The sequence below is a fragment of the Pogona vitticeps genome, chromosome 2, assembly GCF_051106095.1.
Source record: "Pogona vitticeps strain Pit_001003342236 chromosome 2, PviZW2.1, whole genome shotgun sequence".
Taxonomy (NCBI): Eukaryota; Metazoa; Chordata; class Lepidosauria; order Squamata; family Agamidae; genus Pogona; species Pogona vitticeps.
Window position 1 is genome coordinate 292,108,255 of NC_135784.1, and position 23,241 is coordinate 292,131,495.

The 23,241-nt window shown below is 42.9% G+C and overlaps 1 protein-coding gene and 1 pseudogene across 6 annotated transcripts in view; one reads left to right on the forward strand and one right to left on the reverse strand.

Annotated features, from left to right (window-relative positions):
* RICTOR (RPTOR independent companion of MTOR complex 2) overlaps window positions 1-23,241 on the forward strand; it is a 103,955-nt gene that overhangs the window by 24,886 nt on the left and 55,828 nt on the right. For 5 of the 6 annotated variants that reach the window (XM_072992815.2, XM_072992817.2, XM_020795646.3 and 2 more), the window contains exons 4-6: window positions 10,368-10,432; window positions 18,722-18,853; window positions 19,671-19,734. In XM_072992815.2, the coding sequence (XP_072848916.2) occupies window positions 10,368-10,432; window positions 18,722-18,853; window positions 19,671-19,734 (261 nt within the window). Of the gene's footprint in view, window positions 1-10,367; window positions 10,433-18,721; window positions 18,854-19,670; window positions 19,735-23,241 lie in introns of those variants that run through there. The other variant, XM_072992818.2, reaches the window with a different exon arrangement.
* LOC144587666 (U1 spliceosomal RNA) lies at window positions 20,406-20,560 on the reverse strand (annotated as a pseudogene).

Genomic DNA, 23,241 nt, shown 5'->3' on the forward strand with positions numbered 1-23,241 from the left:
ATTCCTTGATGAAATTTATACCAGAAATGGTAATGTATCACCTGTAAAACTTATTTTTCATAAGTTTCCAGGTATCTAGGTACACTTCTTCAGATGAAACACATACGTTTGTGCATGCACGAACAGGCACGCACAAACGAACACACACACTTGTGCACACACACAAAAATTAGAAACAAGTTAGTCTTACAGTTGTGATATTGCCATTTCTGATATGAATTGTTACAGCAAAATAGTGTGGCTGCCTACTACATTATGTATTCTTTGAAGGTGAACTCTCACAGAAAGTATTTTCCCAGCAAAGCTGTGTGCGTAGGAGATTGTAAGGAAAGTTTTATAACCTTTCTTTGCCTTTGCCTATACTGGCAAGAAGGCAGCACAAATTGATTTTGCTGTCACACTATTATATTCCACATGTGTCTGCAAACACACATTTGCTGCATACGTACATATTGATCTGAAGTGTGTGATGTTTGAAATGCACAACATTCAGTACCAAGAATATATATGCTTGGAACTTATATTTTGTTAGATATATTTTGCAATACGGGATGTGGTGGCGCTGTGGGCTAAACCGCAGAAGCCTGTGCTGCAGGGTCAGAAGACCAAGCAGATGTAAGATCGAATCCACGCGACGGAGTGAGCTCCCTTCGCTTGTCCCAGCTCCCACCAACCTTGTGGATCGAAAGCATGCACATGCAAGTAGATAAATAGGTACCACCTCGGTGGGAAGGTAACAGCGTTCCGTGTCTAAGTCGCACTGGCCATGTGACCACAGAAGATTGTCTTCGGACAAAACGCTGGCTCTATGGCTTGGAAACGGGGATGAGCACCGCCCCCTAGAGTCGAACACGACTGGACAAAAATTGTCAAGGGGAACCTTTACCTTTTATATTTTGCAAAAAGAAATATAATATGGGGAGAAAAACCTTTTGAAGTTTTGTGTAGTACCCTCAGTGTTCTGCATGATGCAGTTGACTTTTTAGCCCCCAAATGAAATCTTTGCTGAGGGAAACGGCTGAGGAAACTAGTGACATGACCTGCCAAACATACAAGTGTCACATTTGACATTTATTTATTTATTTATTTATTTATTTATTTATTTATTTATTTATTTATTTATTTATTTATTTATTTATTTATTTATTTATTTAAATTTATACCCCGCCTATCTGGCCCACCGGACCACTCTAGGCGGCTTCCAAATATAAAATCAAATAATAAAACATAGACAAATACATAATAATCAAACAAGAACAGCAGTAAAAATAAAAAGGAAAAGTAAGAAAAAATCAAGAGTTGGCTGGAGGGAAGGCCTGAATAAACAGCCATGTTTTTAATTGGGTTTTAAAGGTGCCCAGCGTGGGGGCCGCGCGAATCTCCGGAGGGAGATTGTTCCAGAGGCGAGGAGCCACCGCCGAGAAGGCCTGGTTTCGTGTCTTCTCCTTCCGGGCCTCTCTCGGCGTTAGGCTCCTCAGCCTCACCTCCTGACTCGCGCGGGTGATCCGGGTAGACCTTGTTGGGAGGAGGTGTTCCGCCAAATATCGAGGTCCTAAACCGTTTAGGGCCTTATAAGTAAGCATTAAAACTTTGAAGTTGACACGGAAACAGATGGGCAGCCAATGCAATGCGGCCAGCGTTGGAGAGATGTGTTGATATTTTCTCACTCCTGTAAGGAGCTTGGCCGCCGCATTCTGCACCACCTGAAGTTTCTGTGTCAGCCTCAAAGGCAGCCCCACGTAGAGCGCGTTACAGTGATCTAATCTTGAGATTACGAGCGCATGCACCAAGATAGTGAGCGCCTCCATGTCGAGATAGTGTCGCAGCTGGGCAATCCGCCAAAGATGGAAAAATGCGGTGCGGACTACCGACGCCACCTGAGTTTCCATGGTGAGCGTCGGGTCCAAATATATGCCGAGGCTGTGGACCCCACTCTTCGCGGCCAAGGTGGTCCCCCCAAATGTGAGAGAGCCACCCAAGCCACCTACCATGGGGGCACCCACCCTCAGAACTTCCGTCTTATCCGGATTCAGCCTCAGTCCGTTCTCCTGCATCCACTGCAGTACGGCCCCCAGGCAACGCTGAAGGGAAAGGACAGCATCACCTGCAGTGGGTGAAAAGGAGATGTAGAGCTGGGTGTCATCGGCATATTGATGACACAAAGCCCCACATCCCCTAATGACTCCACCCAGTGGCCTCATATAGATGTTAAACAGCATTGGGGAGATAATCGACCCCTGTGGAACCCCACAGTTGAGACTCCACGGGGCCGAGACGCTCTTCCCAAGCTGAACTCTCTGGGGACAGTCCCCCAAGAAGGAAAGGAGCCAGGCAAGTGCCGAGACACCAATTCCCAACTCAGAGAGCCTCCCCAGGAGGATACCGTGGTCGACGGTATCAAAGGCCGCCGAGATGTCGAGGAGGACCAGCAGGGAGATTTTGCCCCTGTTGGCCTCCCTCAACAGGTCATCGTACAGGGCGACCAATGCCGTCTCAGTACCGTGGCGCGGCCTGAAGCCCGACTGAAATGGATCCAGGGCATCTGTTTCGTCCAGGTGAGCCTGGAGCTGATCGGCCACCACCCTCTCGACCACTTTGCTCATGAAAGAAACATTGGCGACGGGCCTGTAATTGCCAATTTCGTCCGCTGCCAGACTAGATTTCTTTCTCATGGGCCTAATGAGTGTCTCCTTGAGGGCGGATGGAAATCTACCCTCAAGTAAAGACTCATTTATTATTACTGTGGCCCATTCTGTTGTTATCGGCCTGGCTGCTTTGATTAGCCAGGCCGGGCAAGGGTCCAAGGAGGACGTGGTGGCTCGGCAGCGGTCAAGCACCCTGGAGACAGAATCAGGCGTTACAGGCTGAAAAGAATCGAAAGTCACCGGGTAAGACGGAGCGCTGGACATCTCTGCTCGACTCACTGTTTTTAAAAAACGGAGAGAGCTCCTGGCGGATGGCCTCCACTTTAGATATTAAAAAGGCTGCAAACTGGTCAGGGGAAAAACTAGGGGGAGGCCTATCACCTGAATCAGTTCCAGATAGGTCGCGCACTATGCGGAATAATTCCACCTGCGGGTTGGACATGATTGCACCATATCAAATAACAAGCATAGTTGACTACTGATCACCTGAAACTTAGTATTTGTAGAATCGTTTTATTTCATGTTTCCAACATTGCCTAGGAAATGAGTGAATACCTTGAAAATATATTCTTACTAATTCTTAAAACAACTAAACAACGAATATTATTCTCACTAAATACATAAAATAGTCTAAGAAACAAATACTGTGAATATTCATGAAGCTGATAGCTTTCACATAGGTAAGTACAAAACAGCAATTGCATTTCTATAATTCATTAATTAACTATTTATGCTGCTGTTCTCCAAACAAAGTGACCCAAAGTGGCTTACAAATTGCTATTGCTAAAAAACAAACCAACTAAAAAGGCAACAAACTGTTGCATTAAAAAAATTAAATATATGAATAGTATTAAAACAATTAGTAAAAAGAGTTGCACTTAAAAATACATAAAATAATTTCACTGCCTGGTTAGTTGTTAAAAGCCTGTCTAAAAAAGATGGTTTTCATCTGTCTCTACAAGGAGAAGAGGGAGTTGGTCAACTTAGCTTCTTGATAGAGTGTATTCTGCTCTTGTCACATGTTGAATAGTCTCCAGGGCTAATCTGTTAAATCCGGTGAGCTGAGGGTCTGCACAATATTCTCCCTCTTCCCTCCAGGGCAAAATATTTCTTGAGTAGCCTTATTTTTATGATTACCAGGGCTTTGAACATAACCCTCCTGTGGAAGAGAAGCTGTTGTTTTTTCCTTTCTGCTTGGGGAGTCCTTTGGGAAAAAAAAACTATTGTCTGTGGGTGGCCCTATTTCACTGCTCTGCTGGTTGGCAGACCACCAAGAAATTCGGTTTGAGAAAGAATGATAGCCATTTTTTTTCTTTCCATTGCACTGATGTTAATCTCAGATCATTCTAATTTTAAGTTTAACAATATAAAGCCTGATGACTTGAATTGCTATGACTCAGCTCTGCCGTATTGTTTATCCTTACCTGAGAGTGATCATGTAAGTATTCAAAGTTGATCTATAAAAATGCCTACCTTATATTTTGGTTAAGAACACCTAGGATCTCTCAGCTAGTGTGACCAGCAGCTTCACTAGCTGAGGGGTTGCTAGCTGGGGATTTGGAAGCTGTAATCCACCCGAAAGGGGGGGGGGTGTTCCAAGAGGTGCACTAAAGTAATGTTTTTGTATTTCAAACAAGCCAGGTCTTCAGGGATCTGTTGCTTTGCTGCACTAGATCAGCAACTAAAACACTACTGACTGGTACAAGTAAATTCACCAGGTGCTACTCTCTTTCTGATGTTAAAAGCTTCAGATCCTTAATAGACTTAATATATATGTACCTTAATTTCATATCTTGACACCCTTTTTAAATTTCCTTTGCCTTTTGGCTCTTTCACCCATAATCAAATACAGCAGACTATTCAAGTTTTGGCGAATGCATTTCAGTTGAATATTAGTATGCTAACAATTATTGTATGCTAACAATTATCCAGCCTTATCTAATGATATTAGAGAGTTTAATGCTTACTTTTTACAACTTGATATGTATTTGCAGTGTTAAATGTATTGATGTTTGGTTTCTTCATGTATGCAACTTTTGTATTATGGAATTTGATAATTGCTGGTAGAATTCAGGGACAATTTGGAGAAGAGATGCATTGGAGTTTAAGGAGACTGACTCTGTTCAGATAAAACTAAAGCACGGTGTAGTATTACACAAACAAACCTCAATGAAGTTTGGGCTTGTGTCCTGCTGCTTCTGCTCCCTTTTCCTTCCAGTCTCCTAAGAAGCTTCCCCTTCTGTTTTAGATTACAGTGGTGCCTCGCATTACGACGTTAATTCGTTCCAGCGAAATTGCTGTAGAACGAAAACGTCGTAGCGCGATTTTTAAAAGCCCATAGAAATGCATTTAAACCAGATTAATGCATTCCTAGGGGCTTGAAACTCACCTTCCAGCGAAGAGCCTCCCTAGGGCGGCCATTTTCGCTGCCTTTGCAGCGAGGAATCTGTGCGAAAACATAGCGGGCGGCCATTTTGTTTACCCGGTGGCCATTTTGAAACCGCCGATCAGCTGTTAAAAAATCATCGCTTTGCGATGATTGGTTCCTGAAGCAGGGAACCGATCATCACAAAGTGAAATTCCCCCATAGGGAACATCATTTTGTTATCGCAAAAACATCAACGTCAAGCGATTTCATCATCAAATGGAGTGCCCGTCTTGCAGGGCACCACTGTAGTTGCAGGTTAGCTTGTTCTAAGCCTAAACTGTAGGTAGTCTTAATATGTACAGTGGTGCCTCGCTTAACAAGCGCACCGTATAACGACGAATCTGCATAGCGATCCCATTTTCGGGATTGCTAATGCGGAGGCATAGCGTCGGCCCCAATGGGCAAAACTCGCATAGCGAAGATCGGTAAGCGTTTCGCTTACCGATCTTCACTTTGCGACACCCGCAAATCAGCTGTTCGGCAGTTTCAAAATGGCTGCCGGATGCCAAAAATGGCCGCGCACAGCGTTTTCACACCCTCCCCTCGCTTACCGAGGGCGCGAAAATGGCTGCCGGACCCTGGAAACTTCGCTAAACGGTGGGTTATGTGCCCATTTGGGCTTCCCCGTTCCGTTTAGCGAAGTTTTCACATAGCGAAGGTTAATCCGGAACGGATTAACCTCGCTATGCGGGGCACCATTGTACTTGAAACAAGGAAACTTCATCAGATAGTATTTGGCATTGGCTTGTTCCCACTAGCCGTAATTAAGTTTAACCTTTGGACAAGCCTCACACTGTGATAAGTTTAAAATAAAAGTGGAAGCTTCTGTATGCCTGACTGTATTAGAGGAGAAGAAATTATTGTGTAATAGTGAGACTCATCTTGGCTCTTTTTTACAATGCCAAAGTATAGTTTAGTGTTGAATTCAAATCACTTCATTGGAGTTTTAGTTAATGAATTGAAATGTCAATGAATAATATCCGATGCAGTAAACATAAAATGTTTGGACAGAAGCTTTAACCCAGAAACTCCTCCTGAACTTTGTAGTGTGTTTTGTCCAAAGATACTATCTGTTATTTTAAAAAGCCCTGTGGCAGAGGGTGAATGGCGGTGCAGCAGGTGAAGATGCACTGGGAGGCGTAGTTGCAGATGGCTCTGGGTATAGAGTCGCTCTCAGCAGCAGAGTCCAGCAACCCACTGAGTGACTTTGCAGCTGTTTCTAGGATCATGCTGCTTACCTCCATGTTGAGGAAAGGGCCAGAAAAGGTGTTGTAAACATTGTCTGCATCACTGTACTCTGGCTAGTTAGCTCCAGTTGGCTAGGATCCCACATTTTGCAGTAGAAACTCACAAAATGAAAGAAGAAAGTCTTATCTCAATTACAGTTGGGCCATGGAGTGTTCCCTTTTAGATAACACCTGAAATAGCACACCTGAAAGAAGAACAGCACTGTTGACCAGAGAACATGGACGCTATTATGTTGACGACATTGCACATAGTGAAACATGCTTCTCAGAAGAAGGTCAGCTAAAAGAGTCCTATCGTTAAGCAGGAGCTGGCATTGTGACTGGGAACCAGGTTGTCAGCAAATTTAGCAGTTTTCCAAAGGGCATCAGCAACTGCTTGATGGCTCTTAGACTCCCACTCTCTTGAAAATATATGCTACATTTGTCAGTCCTTATGCTTCAACCATGATGAACAGTGGTGACATCAAAGAAAACATTCACAATGATCTTCCCTTCACCCTTGATAGTTTTCCTGAATAAATGCCTCTACTATGCAAAGTATATCAACTGAGAAAAAAATTGCTTTACAATAATTCTGCTTTCAACAAAATGTGTCAGGAATTGCAGTCAGCTGTTAAGAGATGCAGAACTCACGTCTCAGTAGGAAGATAAAGGAGATTCAGGACTTTGCCAGTCATGGAGAAACTAAGAAATTACTTGAAGCAGTCAAAACCATATACAGTGGTGCCTCGCTTAACGATTGCCTCGTTTAGCGATGAATTCGCATAACGATGTGTTTTTTAGAAAATAATATGCATCGCATAACGATGTTTCCTATCGCCGATTTTCGCTTAGCGAAGTTTGGGACCATGCTTCGCATAACAAATGCGATTTTAGGTCCCCTGCTTCACTTAACGATGTTTTTTTTAAATTAAAAAAAAGTGTCTTAGAAGGGTCAAAAACGGTTCTAAATGCTTGGATTCGTTAGAGGACCCCTTAAGTCATGTGCAAACCTGATTTGGCTTTGATCTGACTTTTCGTTAATTTTTTGTGAATTTTTTTTTTGGCCCATAGGAACCAATGGACCTGTCAAAATCTGACAGCTCCATGCTTTCCTATGGGGGAGAAAACAATTTACAAAAAATTAACAAAAGTTCAGATCAAAGCCAAATCAGGTTTGCACACAACTTAGGGGGTCCTCTAACGAACCCAAGAATTTAGAACAGTTGCTGAGTCTTCATTAATTTTTTGTGAATTTTTTCTTCCCCCATAGGAAATAATGGAGCTGTCAGATTTTGACAGCTGTCAAAAGTTGGGGGAAAAAAATTCAACATAAATTAATGAAAAGTCAGATCAAAGCCAAATTAACTTTTGCATCCGTTTTAGAGGGTGCAGAAGCTAATCCAAGCATTTAAAACCATTTTTGACCCTTTTATGACACACTTAATTTTGCAAAAATTGACTTCGCAAAGCCATTAAAATGTATTGAGTCAGCTTCAATACATTCCAATGGAGGATACATTGTTTCGCTTAGCGATGTTTCCTATGGGTTTTTTCGCTTAACAACGGCAATCCGTTCCAATTGGAACGGATTAACCGGTTTCCAATGCATTCCTATGGAAAATGGTGTTTCGCATAACGATGTTTCACATAGCGATGTTTTTTATGGAACCAATTAACATCGCTATGCGAGGCACCACTGTATGTCTCCCAACCTGTGGACACATCACCCTTCTTCAGTTCCAGTGGCTCTGTAGTCATCACAGAGAAATCACAGATTGCAGAGATGGGCTGAGTATTTTCAAAATGTGTTGGACAGACCATCTAAAATTACTAAGGAGGAAATTAGCAGGCTGCCACAAGTGCCGATCAACAGTTCCATGGGACTCCCTTCCTCCATCTCTGGAAGAAACACAAAAGGCCATTTATCAGCTCTCCAATGGAAAATCCCCAGAGACAGATGCAGTTCCAACCAAGATGTGTTTTAAAAAGGTGTTGGTAAATTTCTCCATCAGTTGATGCACCTATTTAAACAAACGTGGACACAGAGAAGGTCTAATTTGCACAGTGTGGGTTTTTTTTGTCCATGACTGTACTTTCAATGAAACTATACTTCTCAGTAGGCAAAGAAGACTTGATCTGTTCTCCGTCTATAACAATTTCAGCCTGAAAATCAGTATCAGTAAGACAGTTGTGAACTACCAGTCTTCTCCAGAGGTATCTTATGATGAACCAGTTCTGAAGATATATGAATACACTCTTACTGCAGTGTGTGTAAGTTCACAGATCTTGGCAGCACTGTCTCTCACTGCATTGTCATTAATGATGAACAGACTTCACAAATCTCTAAAGCCAGCTCTGTCTTCAGAAGACTTTGATCTTCTGTGTGGAATTGATGTGGAGTCAGTCTTTCGATTAAGCTGGAGGTGTACAAAGCTTTCTTGTTCTATCCTCTCTATATTATGGAGTGAAGACTTGAACTATCTATGTAAGAAACCTTAATCATTTTCATCTTACCTGTGTTTGGAGAATTCTGAAAATCAAATGACAGGATAAAGTCCCTGAAACTGAAGTCTTGGAGCAAAGACAGATGACTAATATTTTCACAGTCTTGAAACAATAATAACTTTCGTGAGCTGGCCATGTTGTCAGGATGTTGTATGACCATTTCCCATAACATTTTCTATAGGGAGAATATTGCAGGGCTTGACTGTATGGTGGATAAAAGAAATCATTAAAATATACATGGAAAACTACATTGAAAGAGATAATGTCTCTTGGGAATCTGTCCCTTGAAACCAAAATGTCTGGTGAAATGTTGTCAAACAAGGGGCTAAAGAGTTTGAAGTAAAGGAACAGAAAAGTGAGAAAGCAAGGATGTAACATCTCAACAGCCAAATAAGCCCAGGATCAGCTAACCTACCTCCACAGTTTCTATGTCTTCAGGGCTCATATTGAACTACAGTGGTGCCTCACACAACGATGTTAATTGGTTCGAAAAAAATCAACGTTGTGTGAAACATCGTTCTATGAAACACCATTTCCCATAGGAATGCATTGAAAACCGGTTAATCCGTTCCAATTGGAATGGATTGCCATCGCTGAGTGAAAATCCCCATAGGAAACATCGCTGTGTGAAACAATGTTTCCTCCATTGGAATGTATTGAAGCCGACTCAATACATTTCAATGGCTTTGCGAAGTCCTTTTTCGCTCCTGTAAAAGTGTCTTACAATGTTTGGAATTCGTTTTAAATGGTTGCAATGGTTAGCCCACCTCCTGAAACCTATGCAAACTGATTTTGGTGTTGTTCTGACACTTCGTTAATTTATGGTAATTTTTTGTTTTTCCCCCTCATTTCAGCTAGTTTTCATTAGATGCCAGGAATTCTGGGAGTTTTGTGGTGGGTTCAAACGGAGAATGACATCATGTGGAAGAAGTATACTCTAGAACTCAAAAGAAACAAGTCCATTAGATTATGGTGAACACCGCTGTAAATCAGCATCCTATTTCCCCTTATCACAACACTTTTAAAAGTTTGACAAGTTCCTTTTTAACAGCTTTCTTCTAAATTAATATTTAATTAGTGCAAGGTAACCTTTGGTATAAAAATACTTTTTTTCATATGTTTTACTTTTCTAAAATCTACCCTTTAAAATGTTTAGGACATTTAGTATGAAAACCCTTATACTAAATAGTGATCTACTTATCAGTTTATTTTAACAGCTGAATCATTTGATGCCTCTTTTAAAAATGCCATTTGCCAGTCTCTACAAACTTAGAACCCAAACAGACCATGAAACAGCAATGATACTCAATAAAATAATGCAATGTCACAGAAATAGATTAGACAAGAATATGATACGGTTGTCATGAAACCGAGACTAAGTACTGAGCCTTTGGAGACTGGGGAGGAATGTAAAATGAGCCTTATCATTTTTAAAATTCTATATCCTAGCTTTAAAATCTTGTAATGATTGTTTACTTCATTCAAAGACACTTCACAAATAAACTGATTTCTTTCAAAAAAATTCAACCATTTTGTTGAGCAGTATGTTTTCACTTTCAGCTTCTTTGTAATGCTGGGCATACTGAAGAAAAGTTAGGATTCTCATATGAAGACATCATCATATGGTAAGACATGCCATTTCATTTTTGAACATTATTTGAGCCAATTATGCATTTAAAAATTCTGTTTAAATTAATGTGGAAGTTATAGTAGTGAATTTCTGCAAATTAAGACGTCAGCATACATATTACCTGTCTCACATCAGCCTCATCATTTAATGTGCAATAGGAAGAGTGTGCACTGGCTTCTTAACTTGCGGTAATTCACCACTTGAGAGATATACCAATGTTGGTGTGAATGTGCAGTAGGATTCCATCTACTTAAAAGAGTATTTAGTTGTCATCACTTAACAGTTCCTGAGCATACAGATCTAAAAATTAGTGTCTTTACTCCAGAGAGAATGAAAGCATCCAAAAGGTAATAATGAAGAATGGATCAAGCTGACCACAGAGCCTCAGCTGGATCACCTAAATATGTCTCCTCTCCCACTAGTCTTAATGTGAGTGATAGTTGCAGTTAGACTTCCAGTTAGACATGAGTACTTCATAATCATATCTAGGGATGTGAAATATGAACCATGGCACCACAGATGCCACACTGGCCCAGTTCCCACCCCCAGAACTGGCCAGGCCACTCATTGGGCTCCTCATAGTGCTGGGATCCATCTTCAGCAGTGGCACACCAATCCTGGCAGGAGCCCAGCCAGCCCTTCCCCACCTCCCCATGCAGCTGACTGCCCATCTGCTGAGCAGGAAGACTCTCCATCCCACCTCTGGGCCGGCCAGGCTCTTGTTGAGATGCTGCAGTTTGTATTTTGTATTCCTAGATACAATTATGAAGTGCCCATGTCTACTTGAGTATTTTGGGATTTAATTCACTGGGAATCTGGTCTGATTTTTAAAAATATTGGTAGAAATACAGTATTGTAATAAGCTTGATGCTTTCTGATAATTTATGTGACTAATTTCTCTCTGTTGCTGCCATGTTAGGCCATCTATGATTATAGACTTTGGGCTGCTTTTGTAATATCTGAAACGGCCAAAAGCCTTGAAGGGAATTTGTGCCTGGTACACCTGCATAGAATAAAAGCATTTCCCTGTGAAGCGATGTTATAGTCCATGATTATTAATAGGTTTAAGATACAGTTAATTCCGATACAAAACTGCAAATTCATGATCTTTAAATCTATGAAATACCATGTGGCTTCTGTTTATCAAAAATCATTATGTTAGCCAATGAACATTCATTGAAAAGTTGCTAATTTGCCAACCTTATAAAGAACTACAGTAATAGCAAAAAGGCCTACGGCATGTAGGATAGTTTCTAGAAATAACAATGATAATAATAATGTGCCATCAAGTCAATTCTGACTTACGGCAACCCTTTTCAGTGTTTTCTAGGTAGACAGTAGTCAGAAGTGATTTACCATTCCCTTCTGGGATGTCCTTCCCAAAGCCACACAAGCTGACTCTTCTTTTGAGTGTCACAATGGGGAATTGATCTCTGAACATCTGGTTCTTCTTCATAGTCTCTGTGAATGCACACTAATGGGTTAATCTGTGCACGCGCAGAGCAGCCTTGGAACATTCTAGAGCTCAAGCACATGGTGCCGGGACGTCCCACACGCTACCCTTAATCCTGCCCCTGGCGCCAAGAGCCTCGGTTCTGTTTCTGCTGCCGCTGCTGCAGCTTTTCGGCTTCGGAGCTCCGGCTCTCACATTTTCAAAACAAACTTACTACTTTGACCTCCTGGTATTCTCAACTACGAACTGTTGACAATTCCTTCGGACTTGTGAGTTGGACAAAGTGTAAAACAGAGTTGTTTTCTTGTTCTTCCCGGCATTTTGCTTATGACCAATTCAGGCCCCGTCAAATGTGCCCAAACAAAATAACTTTGTCGGATGGCCATTCCCGTTGCTTATTTTGCTTGGGAGAAGCACACCAGCCGGCTCTTTGTGCCGCTTGCAAGAATTTCACAAAGCCGGCACTTAAGCTAAGCCTACAGCATCTTCCCTCCTTTCTTTGGGATAAGTCTCTTTGCCCCGTTTGGGACCCGGTTATGGATCAGCCACAAGCCTGCCCTTCTGAGCCTTCTGCAACTGCTGGTTGTTCACCTGAAATGGCTAAAAAGGCAACAAAGGTATCTTCCTTGAGCTCGAGGTCAACTGCACTGGCATCGGTACCGAAGCCATCTCTAGCCTCAGCACTGAAGAAAAAGAAGCCGTCGCAGAAGCCCTCCTGGTCCATGGCCGTGGCCATGCCATTGCCTCTGGCTCAGTCCTGGCATGACTTGGTATGCCTCAGCATACCATCAGGAGATGAGGAAATATCTCCCCCAAGGCCAGTGACCATGCCATCCCTGCAACTGTGCTTGTCCCTTGACTGTGCACAGTTGCACCAGCCAAGGTGCAGCAGTTAGCGCAGGCCAGCCCGTGTTCCCTACCGGGCTTGGCATCGGGTCGGCTGTCAATATCTCGGCCCGTTTCCATGTTGCTGGAGGTTCCTACGAAAAGGAAGCAAAAGACTCATCATTTGGAGCCCCCGGCCGAGCCCGAGGTCTGTCGATATTGGCAGCCTCGGATGTGGCTGAAAACCACCCACCCTCTCCATCAGAGGATTATTCTTCCTACTATCATTTAATCTGCAGGATTGTGAAGGTGATGGACCTGGGCCATAGATCAACCTGTGGCAGAGGAGGTGGATAAGATCTATGAGGATATTACTCAAGACCAGACCCCTTTTCTCTGCCTGACATTCATCTCTTTGCTCCTGAAGCTTGTCAAGGAGTCGTGGGACAAGCCTTCCACTTCCCACTAGGTACCCAGGAGAGTGGAAAACCTATACAACTCACGGGGACAGTACAGACTTTCTCTCTAAGCATCCCCTACCCAATTCCTTTGTGGTTGACAAAGGGTCAGGAACCATTTGCTGTCAATACCAAACAAGAAGGAAGGGAGGAAAGTGGACATTTTTGGCTGTCGTGTTTATTCCTTGCCTTCCTTCATCTTGATAGTGGCAGATTATTCAGCGGCAATAAGGGCATACCATTGCCACCTGTGGAACAAGGCTTTGCCAGCCTTGGAAGCTGCCCCGGAGGGACTCCAGGCCTCGGTCCTGGCATGTAATCTAGGGGCCATGGCATTGTTGTGGCAGGAGAGAATAGCTGCCAGACACATGATGGACACTGCCTTAAAGCAGATTAACAGGGCAGTGAACCTGCGTTGTCACACTTGGCTGCACTCAGCAGGTATTTCGGAGGATGCAAGGGCCAGGATTGAAGACATGCCCTTTGACGAGGTAGGTCTCTTTGACGACAAGACAGATGAGATCCTGGACATACTGCTAAAACTCAGGAAGACTGCCAAGTCCTATACCAACCAGCAGGGCTGTCCACAAAATACCTGGAGCTGCCCTTACTCTTACAGGCCATTTCCAGACCGTCAAATGCTGCAGGCCTCTGGATTCTCCTCAGTGCCCTTCTGGCAGCAGGCTGGCAGGTAGCGCCCTTGCCAACAGGCATGTCGCCCTGACCGTAAGCCGAGACAGGGTCTTTGATTTTTACAACCCACCAGCAACAATCAACACATCCATTCGTTTGGCCCCCTTCCTTCCCATCTGGCAAACCATCACCTCTGCTTCTTGGGTACTCGCAATCATAGCTAGAGGCTACACTATCAAATTCAATACTCCCCCTTTGCTGGGGTTGCTCAGGATTACACACACACCCTGAAAATCAAGTCATCTCCATGCTTCAAAAAGATGCAATTGTTCAGGTTCATAATTTGGACATCCCACTCAACTCCCCCCCCCCCCCCCCGTTATTTCACTATCCCAAAAAAGGATGGATGACTGCACCCCATCTTGGACTTCCATCCCTTGAATTCCTATATCACTTCCCAACGTTTTCATATGGTCTCCCTCAACGGCATTATCCAGATGTTGAGGCACAGAGATTGGTTCTCTGTCATAGACCTCAAGGACGCCTATTTTCACATTAGCATCCAGCCGGAACATCACCATTATTTGAGGTTCTCCATCAAGGGTGACTACAAATTCAAGGCCCTCCCCTTCAGGCTGTCAGCCACCCCTTGGGTGTTCACAAAGCCCTGGTGGTGGCGCATCTTCGGTTAAAGGGTGTCACAGTGTTCCCCTACCTGGACTAGGTGGTACCGTCTTGTGCCCCAGCTGAGTGAGATATAGCCTAAACTCTATCCCTTTTGTCTACCTTTGGCCTCCAGGGCAAAATCTACCCTACAACCCAATCAGTGGATATTTTACATTGGAGCAGTGCTTGACTCCTGCTGTGGCTGGACAGAATAACAAAAATTAAGCTGATGTTAGGTTCTTTCCTGCTGGGTGTTGGCCCTCCAAACCCAGCATCTGTTGGGCCTCATGGTATCTACCACAGCAGTGGTCCAGCAAACCCTTCACATCAATCACCTGGAATTGTTGGCAGTTTCCAAGGCCTTTTGGGCGTTTGAGCGGCGTCTCATAGACTGGGTAGTCCAGGTGGCTTTGGACAACATGACAATGGTCTATTATATCAAAAAGCAAGCTGGCACGCACTCCCGTCTCCTTCTCTACTTGGCTGTCCAGCTGTGGGAGTGGTGCTATGCCCACCACATCTATCCAGTGGCGGTGCACATGGCATCAGAACAGAATGACTGGCTCAGCAGGCTCCAGAGCTGCAGCCATAAGTGGACCTTGAACAATGAGGTCTTTTGTACGCTTTGTCACCAGTGGGGCACCCCACAAGTGGATATGTTTGCCTCGGCGACCAACAAGAAGTGTGGTCATTATTGCTCACGGGCGGGGATTGGTTTCCTCTCCCAGGGGGGACGCGCTCATGTCCAGTTTGTCCACTGGTCTCCTGTACATGTTCCCTCCCATCTAACTGATTCATAAATATGCCCTCTATTCTGTCTATTTTTATGTAAAATTGTTTTATATATATTTATTGTTCTATTTTATGCTGTTAGCCGCTTAGAGTGATCTTAACCGATCAGATAGGCGGGATATAAAATAAATAAATAAATAAATAAATAAATAAATAAAATAAGGCTATCATCAAAGTTCACCAGGACAGTGTGGACGCCATTGCCCTGCGGTGGCCTCGCCAGTCGTGGCTCTCTGCTCTGCATCAGAGGGCGGTACAGTATTTCCAGCTCCTGGCAATCCCTCATCTTCTGTCCCTACATCACAGCAGAACGCTTCACCTGGATTTGGAATGCTTCTCCCTCCACTTGATGGCATGGAGGCTACCCCCACTGTAGCCAGTGTCCTAGATCATGCACGGAGGTGTTCAATGATATGGACATACTCATACAAATGGAAAGTCTTTTGCACATTTGCATCCGCACACCACTTACCTGTGCAACCCAGCTCGCTTGATGCAAAGAGTTCCTTTTCCATCTCTTCTGGCGTGGGCTGTCTCACCCTCTTCAGAGACAGCAGCTCTGTTCCACCATCCCACTCTGAAACAGTTCCTGCGTGGCTTGAAGAACTTGACCCCGGCTTACAAGCAGCCTACTCCGCAATGGTCCCTTCAGCTTGTCCTCAACCACCTCATAGGGCCTCCATTTGAACCTCTGGCTACCTCATCGGAGCGGCTGCTTACTCTGAAGACTGCCTTCCTCCTTGCCATCATCTCGGTATGTCAGCCGGGAGAGCTGGCTGCTCTAAGAGTGGACCCTCCCTTTCTTCAGTTTCACCCAGTTAAAGTGACACTCTCTACGGGTGTTTCCTTCTTACCTAAGGTGGCCACTTACTTCCACTTGAGCCAGCCTATTGTTCTCCCCACTTTTTCCCCTGTACATACACTCCCTGTTCTATTACGTCTCTCACTCCATGTCCTTCTGCACTTCAAATAGGCTGTTTATCTCCTTCAAAGGTCAGTCTAGGGCAGTGGTGGCAAACCTTTTTGGGCTCACATGCCCAAACTGGAGGGGGGGAACAAACCAGCAGGCGGCGTGCTGCGGCAGCTACACTGGAAGTGGCAGCAGAAGTGGACATCCCGGCACAGAGGTGCCTCGAGACCCCACTCCAGATCCACTGCCAACGCCAGCTGCTCCAGATTCACCTGCTGAAGCGCCAGCACTGCAGCTGTAGCTGCCTTCTCAGGTTTGGTTGTGCGGGGGGGGGGGGAGTAGTGATCCAGCGACTTATGGCTTGCGTGCTGGCAGAAAGGGCTCTGCGTTCCAGCTGTGGCACGCGTGCCATAGGTTCGCCATCGCTGGTCTAGGGGAACTCCAGTCACATCTCAGACAATCTCTCGGTGGATTGTTTTGACCATTCGACTGGCATATGAGCTAGCCCATATGCCCCTGTCATGCACTGTGAAGGCCCATTCAACCAGGGCTGTGGCATCGTCCATGGCGTTCTTCAGAGGGGTTGACCTATTGTACATCTGTAGAGCAGCTATGTGGATTACAGCATTTACTTTGCATTCCACTATCGCCTGGATATCAGGGCCTAGGCAGAAGCCGCTATGGGTTGTGCTGTTCTAGCCTCTATGCTTTTGAGATGTCCCTTCTCCAGGTAAGTTAGCTTGCTAGTCACCTATTAGTGTGCATTCACAGAGACCACAAAGAAGAAAAAGAGGTTATTTACTTGTAACTCTAGTTCTTCAAGTGGTCATCTGTGAATTCACACTTCCCACCCTTCCTCCCTTATGTCCATCAGGTTTGCCTTTTCCATGTTGGGAAGTGGCAGGCTGTTCTGTGGAACTGAGGCACTGAGTGCCAGGGGTGGGATTAAGGGTGGCGTGTGGGAGGTCCCAGCACCATGTGTTTGAGCTCTAGAATGTTCCAAGACTATTCTGTGCATGCACAGATTAACCCATTAGTGTGACTTCACAGATGACCACTTGAAGAACCAAAGTAAATAACCTCTTGTTCCACAACCAAATAACCTCTTGTTCCACAACCAGATACCTAACAGTAGGTATGTAATAGTAGAGGTAAGCTAAAATGCTTGTCACTGAGAAGTACGGTCACTGGGGAATATCTTCCCTAACACTGAAAGTAAAGAACAATTAGTCTCTGTTTATAGAAGCAGGGGTCATCCAGCTGAGTCTTTGGGAAGTTTAAGCTCTTTTGCATTTTTGAGACTAAAGAAGCTTCAGAACAGAAAGTATTGGGCCACACACATTCCACTGCCTCCTAGTCAAATAATGACATTACAGAGGTAGATGTTAAGTATTGTTTCATGTTCTCAGAACTGCTGGTTGCATTTTACAAATTGGCATCCAGGTTGAATACAGCCAGCTTTAAAACACAAACCAAACTGCTTGTTGTTAAGCTGTTTTAAATACAGTAGTGTGTAACAGACTTATATAATTCTCTGAAAGGAGGGCAGAACAGTTGTGATAACAGGCAAGCAAACATGCTTTTGACAGTATTGTGAGCTTTTCTTTGTTTTTCTTTTCATTCTCTGATATTTTTGCACATTTATAATTTTATTTTGTGTTTATTAATTAATTTTTTAAAATACACAAAAACCTTATTGGTCAAAATACTGTTGATGTTTGTGTTGGTAACTGGGAGAATAACAACCTTGTGTATGATTAACTCTGGGTATTAGTGAGAGGGAACTTTCACATTATGCTTAGTTGCCTCTCTGAATGTACTTTGACTTGCCACTCTTTTCTTATTGTTTGCTTTGCCCCCAGTTGTTTCTCCCTCCCTCCCTCTCCTTCTCTGACAATAGCTGAGAGCACACATGTAAAATTCTGCTCTTGCTTCTGCCATGTAGCTGCAATGGCAAATTGAACTTTCCATGTGGTTGAAGGCTTGAATTTCTTTTTAAAAAAATCCTTGTATTCTTCTGATTGTAGCTGAAGATCAACTATAAGTTTTTTAAAAAATTCTTTTTCACTTAAGCCACTTGTAGAGTGATTCTTTTACATGCAAAGGGTTAGTTTTTCATTGTGAGAACAAAAAGACTAGTTGAAATTTGGGATTTTTTAGTTTTTCTTGTACTTTCTTGTACTTTTCTTCTCCTCTGCTTTAATTGTTTCTGTATTTATGCTTTTATGCTCTGTTAATTATAAAAGGGGATTACCACATTTCCAGAACTTAGGTTTGCATAATTTGCTGTGACTAATTGATGAGATAGTAGATAGTGGACATGATCATGTGCCCAATTTCAAGGGTGTCCTGACAGTTGGTTGCAGTGCTGCAAAACGTACACGAGCACTACATGATTCCAGTCATTGGTGCTGAAAGGTCAAACTGGCAGTGTATTAAACACAGTTCTGCCCATCACATAAAATTGGGAGTTGGGGAACAGGTTCAACAAAAGAAATACACTAGGTTTTAAAGTTATAATTATTGTCTTATCCACTTGTATTACAGTTTGCGGTTAGCTTTACTAAATGAAGCAAAAGAGGTGCGTGCAGCAGGGTTACGAGCCCTTCGATACCTTATCCGAGACTCCAGTATTTTGCAGAAGGTGTTGAAGCTGAAGGTGGATTATTTGATAGCCAGGTAAGTTTTCTTGATTGGAGTAGCGAACTAGCATGAATGTCACTCCTGAGGAGGGGCCAAACATCATTTTTGAGGCCCTGTGTAAACATGCTATATATTCCCCTTCTAGATTATTATCTCATCCCATATATAAAATGAAAAATGAAATAACAGTTTCTGTGTTCTGATTTTTTTCCCATTTCTGAAATAATGCCAGATTCCATTCTGACAATTTTGTAACATTACACAATGACAGGGAACTGTCAATCTGATATTTCTAGAAATACTGTCTTGGGACCCTATTGGTTTTGTTATGCCAGCGTAATAGCAGTGATGTAAATATATATACATGTATAGCGCACTCTGGTTAATTGCTGAAAGCTTGGTGAATATAGCATTCGGTGAGGTTATACAGCACCATAATGTCTGAATGGAAGATTCAGTATCACTGGGTTGAATTGTATTACGAATAAATAGAGGTTTTGAACTTTTTGCTTTACTCATTTGTAGAACCTGAATTTTTGCCTCTGTAAAACAATTATGATTTAGCTCCAGAGTTTCTCTGTCCCAGATATAGGTGGGACAGAGTAGGGGTGATTTTCATCTGTTCCTTTTGCTGTCTTTCCTATGTGTTCCAAAAAGTGTCACCACCCAGTGAAGCAGATTTTTAGATGGCATGGAGTTAGAAGCCTTTTGTAGATGGAATGATCACTTCTGTCAGGAAATCATCTGGGAAATGCTTCCAACAACAATATTATTAAATCATACATAATTTATTATCTGAATACAGAGTTCAAGAGATGAAATAAGGTATAATCTACTTTTTTTAAAAAAATAGGTGCATCGACATACAGCAGAGTAATGAAGTAGAAAGGACACAAGCACTTCGATTAGTCAGAAAGGTATGTAAAAGCAAAACTTCATAGTGCAGGTTTGTATTGAAATATATGTTACTGTAAAAGGAGTGATTGGCATCTTAGAACTGCAGAGCTGGATGGGACCGTATGGATCATAAAGTCCAGCCTCTTTTAGGGAGGTACAGTGGGGAATTGAACTCCAAACCTCTTGTTCTGCAGCCAGATACCTAAACAAACCACTGAGCTGTCCAGTAGTCATACTCCACTCATTTTTGCTTTAATACTCAAAATGGCCCTCAGTGGTGAAGTCCAGTTAAAATGTTGAAAACAGATTCATAAATATGGAAGCAGAGTTTAGGAATACTTCAACAATTGGATCTTATGGCCAGTTTAAATGTGTAAAATACCGTATTTTTCGCTCCATAAGACGCACTTTTTCTCTCCAAAAAGGTGGGAGGGAAAGTACATGCGTCTTATGGAGTGAATGCAAATAACCCAGGGTTCAGCCACCACCACCCAAAAGCCTCCCATTGCCATGCCAAGAGACCTCTGAACTGGTAGCAGAGACTGCTTGCTATCCAGGCCTCAGCATTCTGCACTGCTGGCTTTCCAAGATCTGCTCCCTGCAGCTCAACTGGAAAACCAGCAAGGCAAACAGGCCTGTGCTAGCAAGCAGTGCAAACAGCCAAAGACCAAAGGGTTTTTTCTATAAAAACCAAGGGAAACCAGAAACACAGTCCCCCACATAGGCAGTTGATTTTCCCACATTTGGGGAAATCACAGGGGTCAGCTCATCTGAAGTGCAATAGATGAGCCTTACCCTGGGAAAACCATTCTTACAAGGATGGTATCTTCCTTGCCAGGTCTGAGTTTGAATGGCCCCTAAGCCTCCTGGCCCTTTGTGTGCCCTGCCCTCAAAAGGCATGGTGACCGCCTGGCTGCACCTCCTGATCAGAACAGGGTTGCACAGCCCCAGTGCTGAAAGAGGCCAGGAGAGCTCCTCAGTGTTTTGGGGTGCCCCACAGGACCCCCATCAGGGGCTAGATGTTCCTCCCACAATCCTCCAGTGCACATATATTAGCATACCTAATATGTGGGGAAGGCGGGGAAAGCAGGGGAAATCGAAACTTGTCTGCTTCCTTGCTAGTCCAAGCAGTTAGAGAGCTGCTTGTTTTTCTTTAAAAGCTTCTTGTTTTGAGTTAAACCCTGTTTGGATTAAAAGATGCTCCCTTTGAGTTGAAACTTGCTTGCCTGGGAAGCGGCTGATCAGCTGTTAGGTGGGGAAAGGGCAGGAAGGGAGAAGAGCACAAAATGGCTGCCGTCTGCAGGCTGCCTGCTGGCATTTAGCTGTTTGGGGCTCTTTTTTGGCTGTTCTGGGGTCTACCAAGGCACTGTGAAGAGCCAGGCTCAGTCTACAGTACCTGGTAAGTGAATTTCTTTTAGGTTTTTTAAAGTTTCTGACCTTTTTCAATGTATTTCTATGGGAAATTTGGATTCAACTGGCAAACTTTTCAAATAGTTCTGGGCATCTAATAGAGAATGTATTTCCAAAGGGTGTTGCAGCAAGGAAACTAACTGTGCCTCATGACTTCTAACTGGATTACAGTACCTGCTTCCTGATTTCAGTTACTATAGTTTGTATTCAGTTTTTTTGGCTGGTCAAGAACATTGTTCCTGGCTTTGTGTGTTGTGCCTTGCATGCTATAAACGTTCAATTATGTCAGAAAATGGAGATTTGGTCTTATGCTGAGCATGTGCTACTGTTGGTGAATGGAATCAAGTTAAGCTTTGTGTTGCTGTTCTTTTGCATAACCTAAAGTAAATAAGGAAAACCAGCTGTTAAATAGTTTAATTCCACTATTTATCCTCCACACAACTAAAAGGGACTTCTCAATGCAGTGCCCAATCAGACAAACCATTTCTAATTTAATATAGGATTGAGCTGTAGATGGGCAGAGTTGCACAACAATCTCATCTGTCATTTCTATAAGCATGGGGAGAAGGTGGATGAAAGGAAATGTAAAATATAGGTAGCGTGGTATAGGTCTTATCACTGGCTGATAATGGTCTATATGTACTTGAATTAAATGTATGGTACATGAGTACACAAATCTTTAAGTCTCTCCATTTGTTAATGACAGTGGTAATGGTTCTTAATGCCACTGTTGACTGCTATTTACTTTACATGGTTCAAATGTTATTCTGTTATAGTGTATTAAATATTTTATTACACTATTTGGTTCAGAATATATTTTCCCTGTTTAACCCCTCTAAAAATTATGTGCGTCTTAAGATCCGGAGCGTCTTATGGAGCAAAAAATACGGTAACTGCTTGTTCTATGTAGCTTTTTTCCTCCTCATCTCCACTGCTGCTCCTGATCCTTTCACATAGCTCAAGACATGAGAAGTGAAACCAACAGAAATGGGGTGGAAGCAACTAGTGCAATTGTGAAGCTCTGTAGAAGTTTTAGAAACATGCCATTTGTTGTATAAAGGAAGCAATTTAGGGTTGTTAGGACCAAGTTATTAAAGATATTAAAAACCTGGGACTTCAGAATTCAAGTGTCACTGCCAAAAAAGGGCAGATAGCTGGCTGCTAATTAGAGGGCCTTTTGGGATGGCATCCTGATTGTGGAATGCCCTCTCATAGAAATGTGCATAGCACCATGTTTCTAGTATTTTTGAAATATCTTTTATTCACTTGGGGCTTTTAGATAGCCAGTGGGCTTTCATTGTGTTTCATTATAAATGAAGGCTTTTTAAACAGTGTTTAATGTTCTTTGATTTTTTTTTAAAAAAAAGAAAAATTTCTTTGTATTTTAATGGCCAAAATCTTATTGCTTAAAGTAGTAAATTGCACTAGAGTAGGCTCATTGAATCAATTGCGATTTGGTAACTTAATTCCTCTGTACATTATCTTGATTCAAATAGATCTACTCTTACTGTGACTTACTGTGTTGAAGCAAGTTGTAGTTAGATTCATTTGAGTCAATGGGACACATGGACGAGTTGATTCACTAAATTCCTGTTGAGTCAATGAGCCTACTATAGTGTGATTTACTACAATAAGTAACAGGATTTTGGCCAATACATTTTATCTTTTGTGTTGTTTGCCATACAGGGAACATTGATTGGTGGGTGAGCAAGTAAATCTAGTGAGAGAAGTAGTTGTATAAATTCAGTAGAAGTAAATACAACATGAAAGTAAACTTTACAAGGTTAAGCAAACTGAAAGTGTATGATTTTTCCGCTTAAAGTTAATACAGGGAAATATGCTTTGTATTAATATGTCCTTCATTTGGGATTCAGTTCTAATGGTTTTTTACTAATCTTCAGAGTAGGACTGAAATGTAGTTTTAAAGGCATTTATTATTAAGCAGGCACAGTGGTTTAGATATGTTGCCATGCAGCCAGAAGTTGGGTGATTTCCCACTGCCTCCTGGGAAAAAATTACCCTGCATAGCAAATGGGCAAGAAGTGCAGTCCCAGACCACCCCCAGAAGAAGAGAATGGTAAACCACTTCTGAGTACTCATTTCCTAGAAAACCCTGG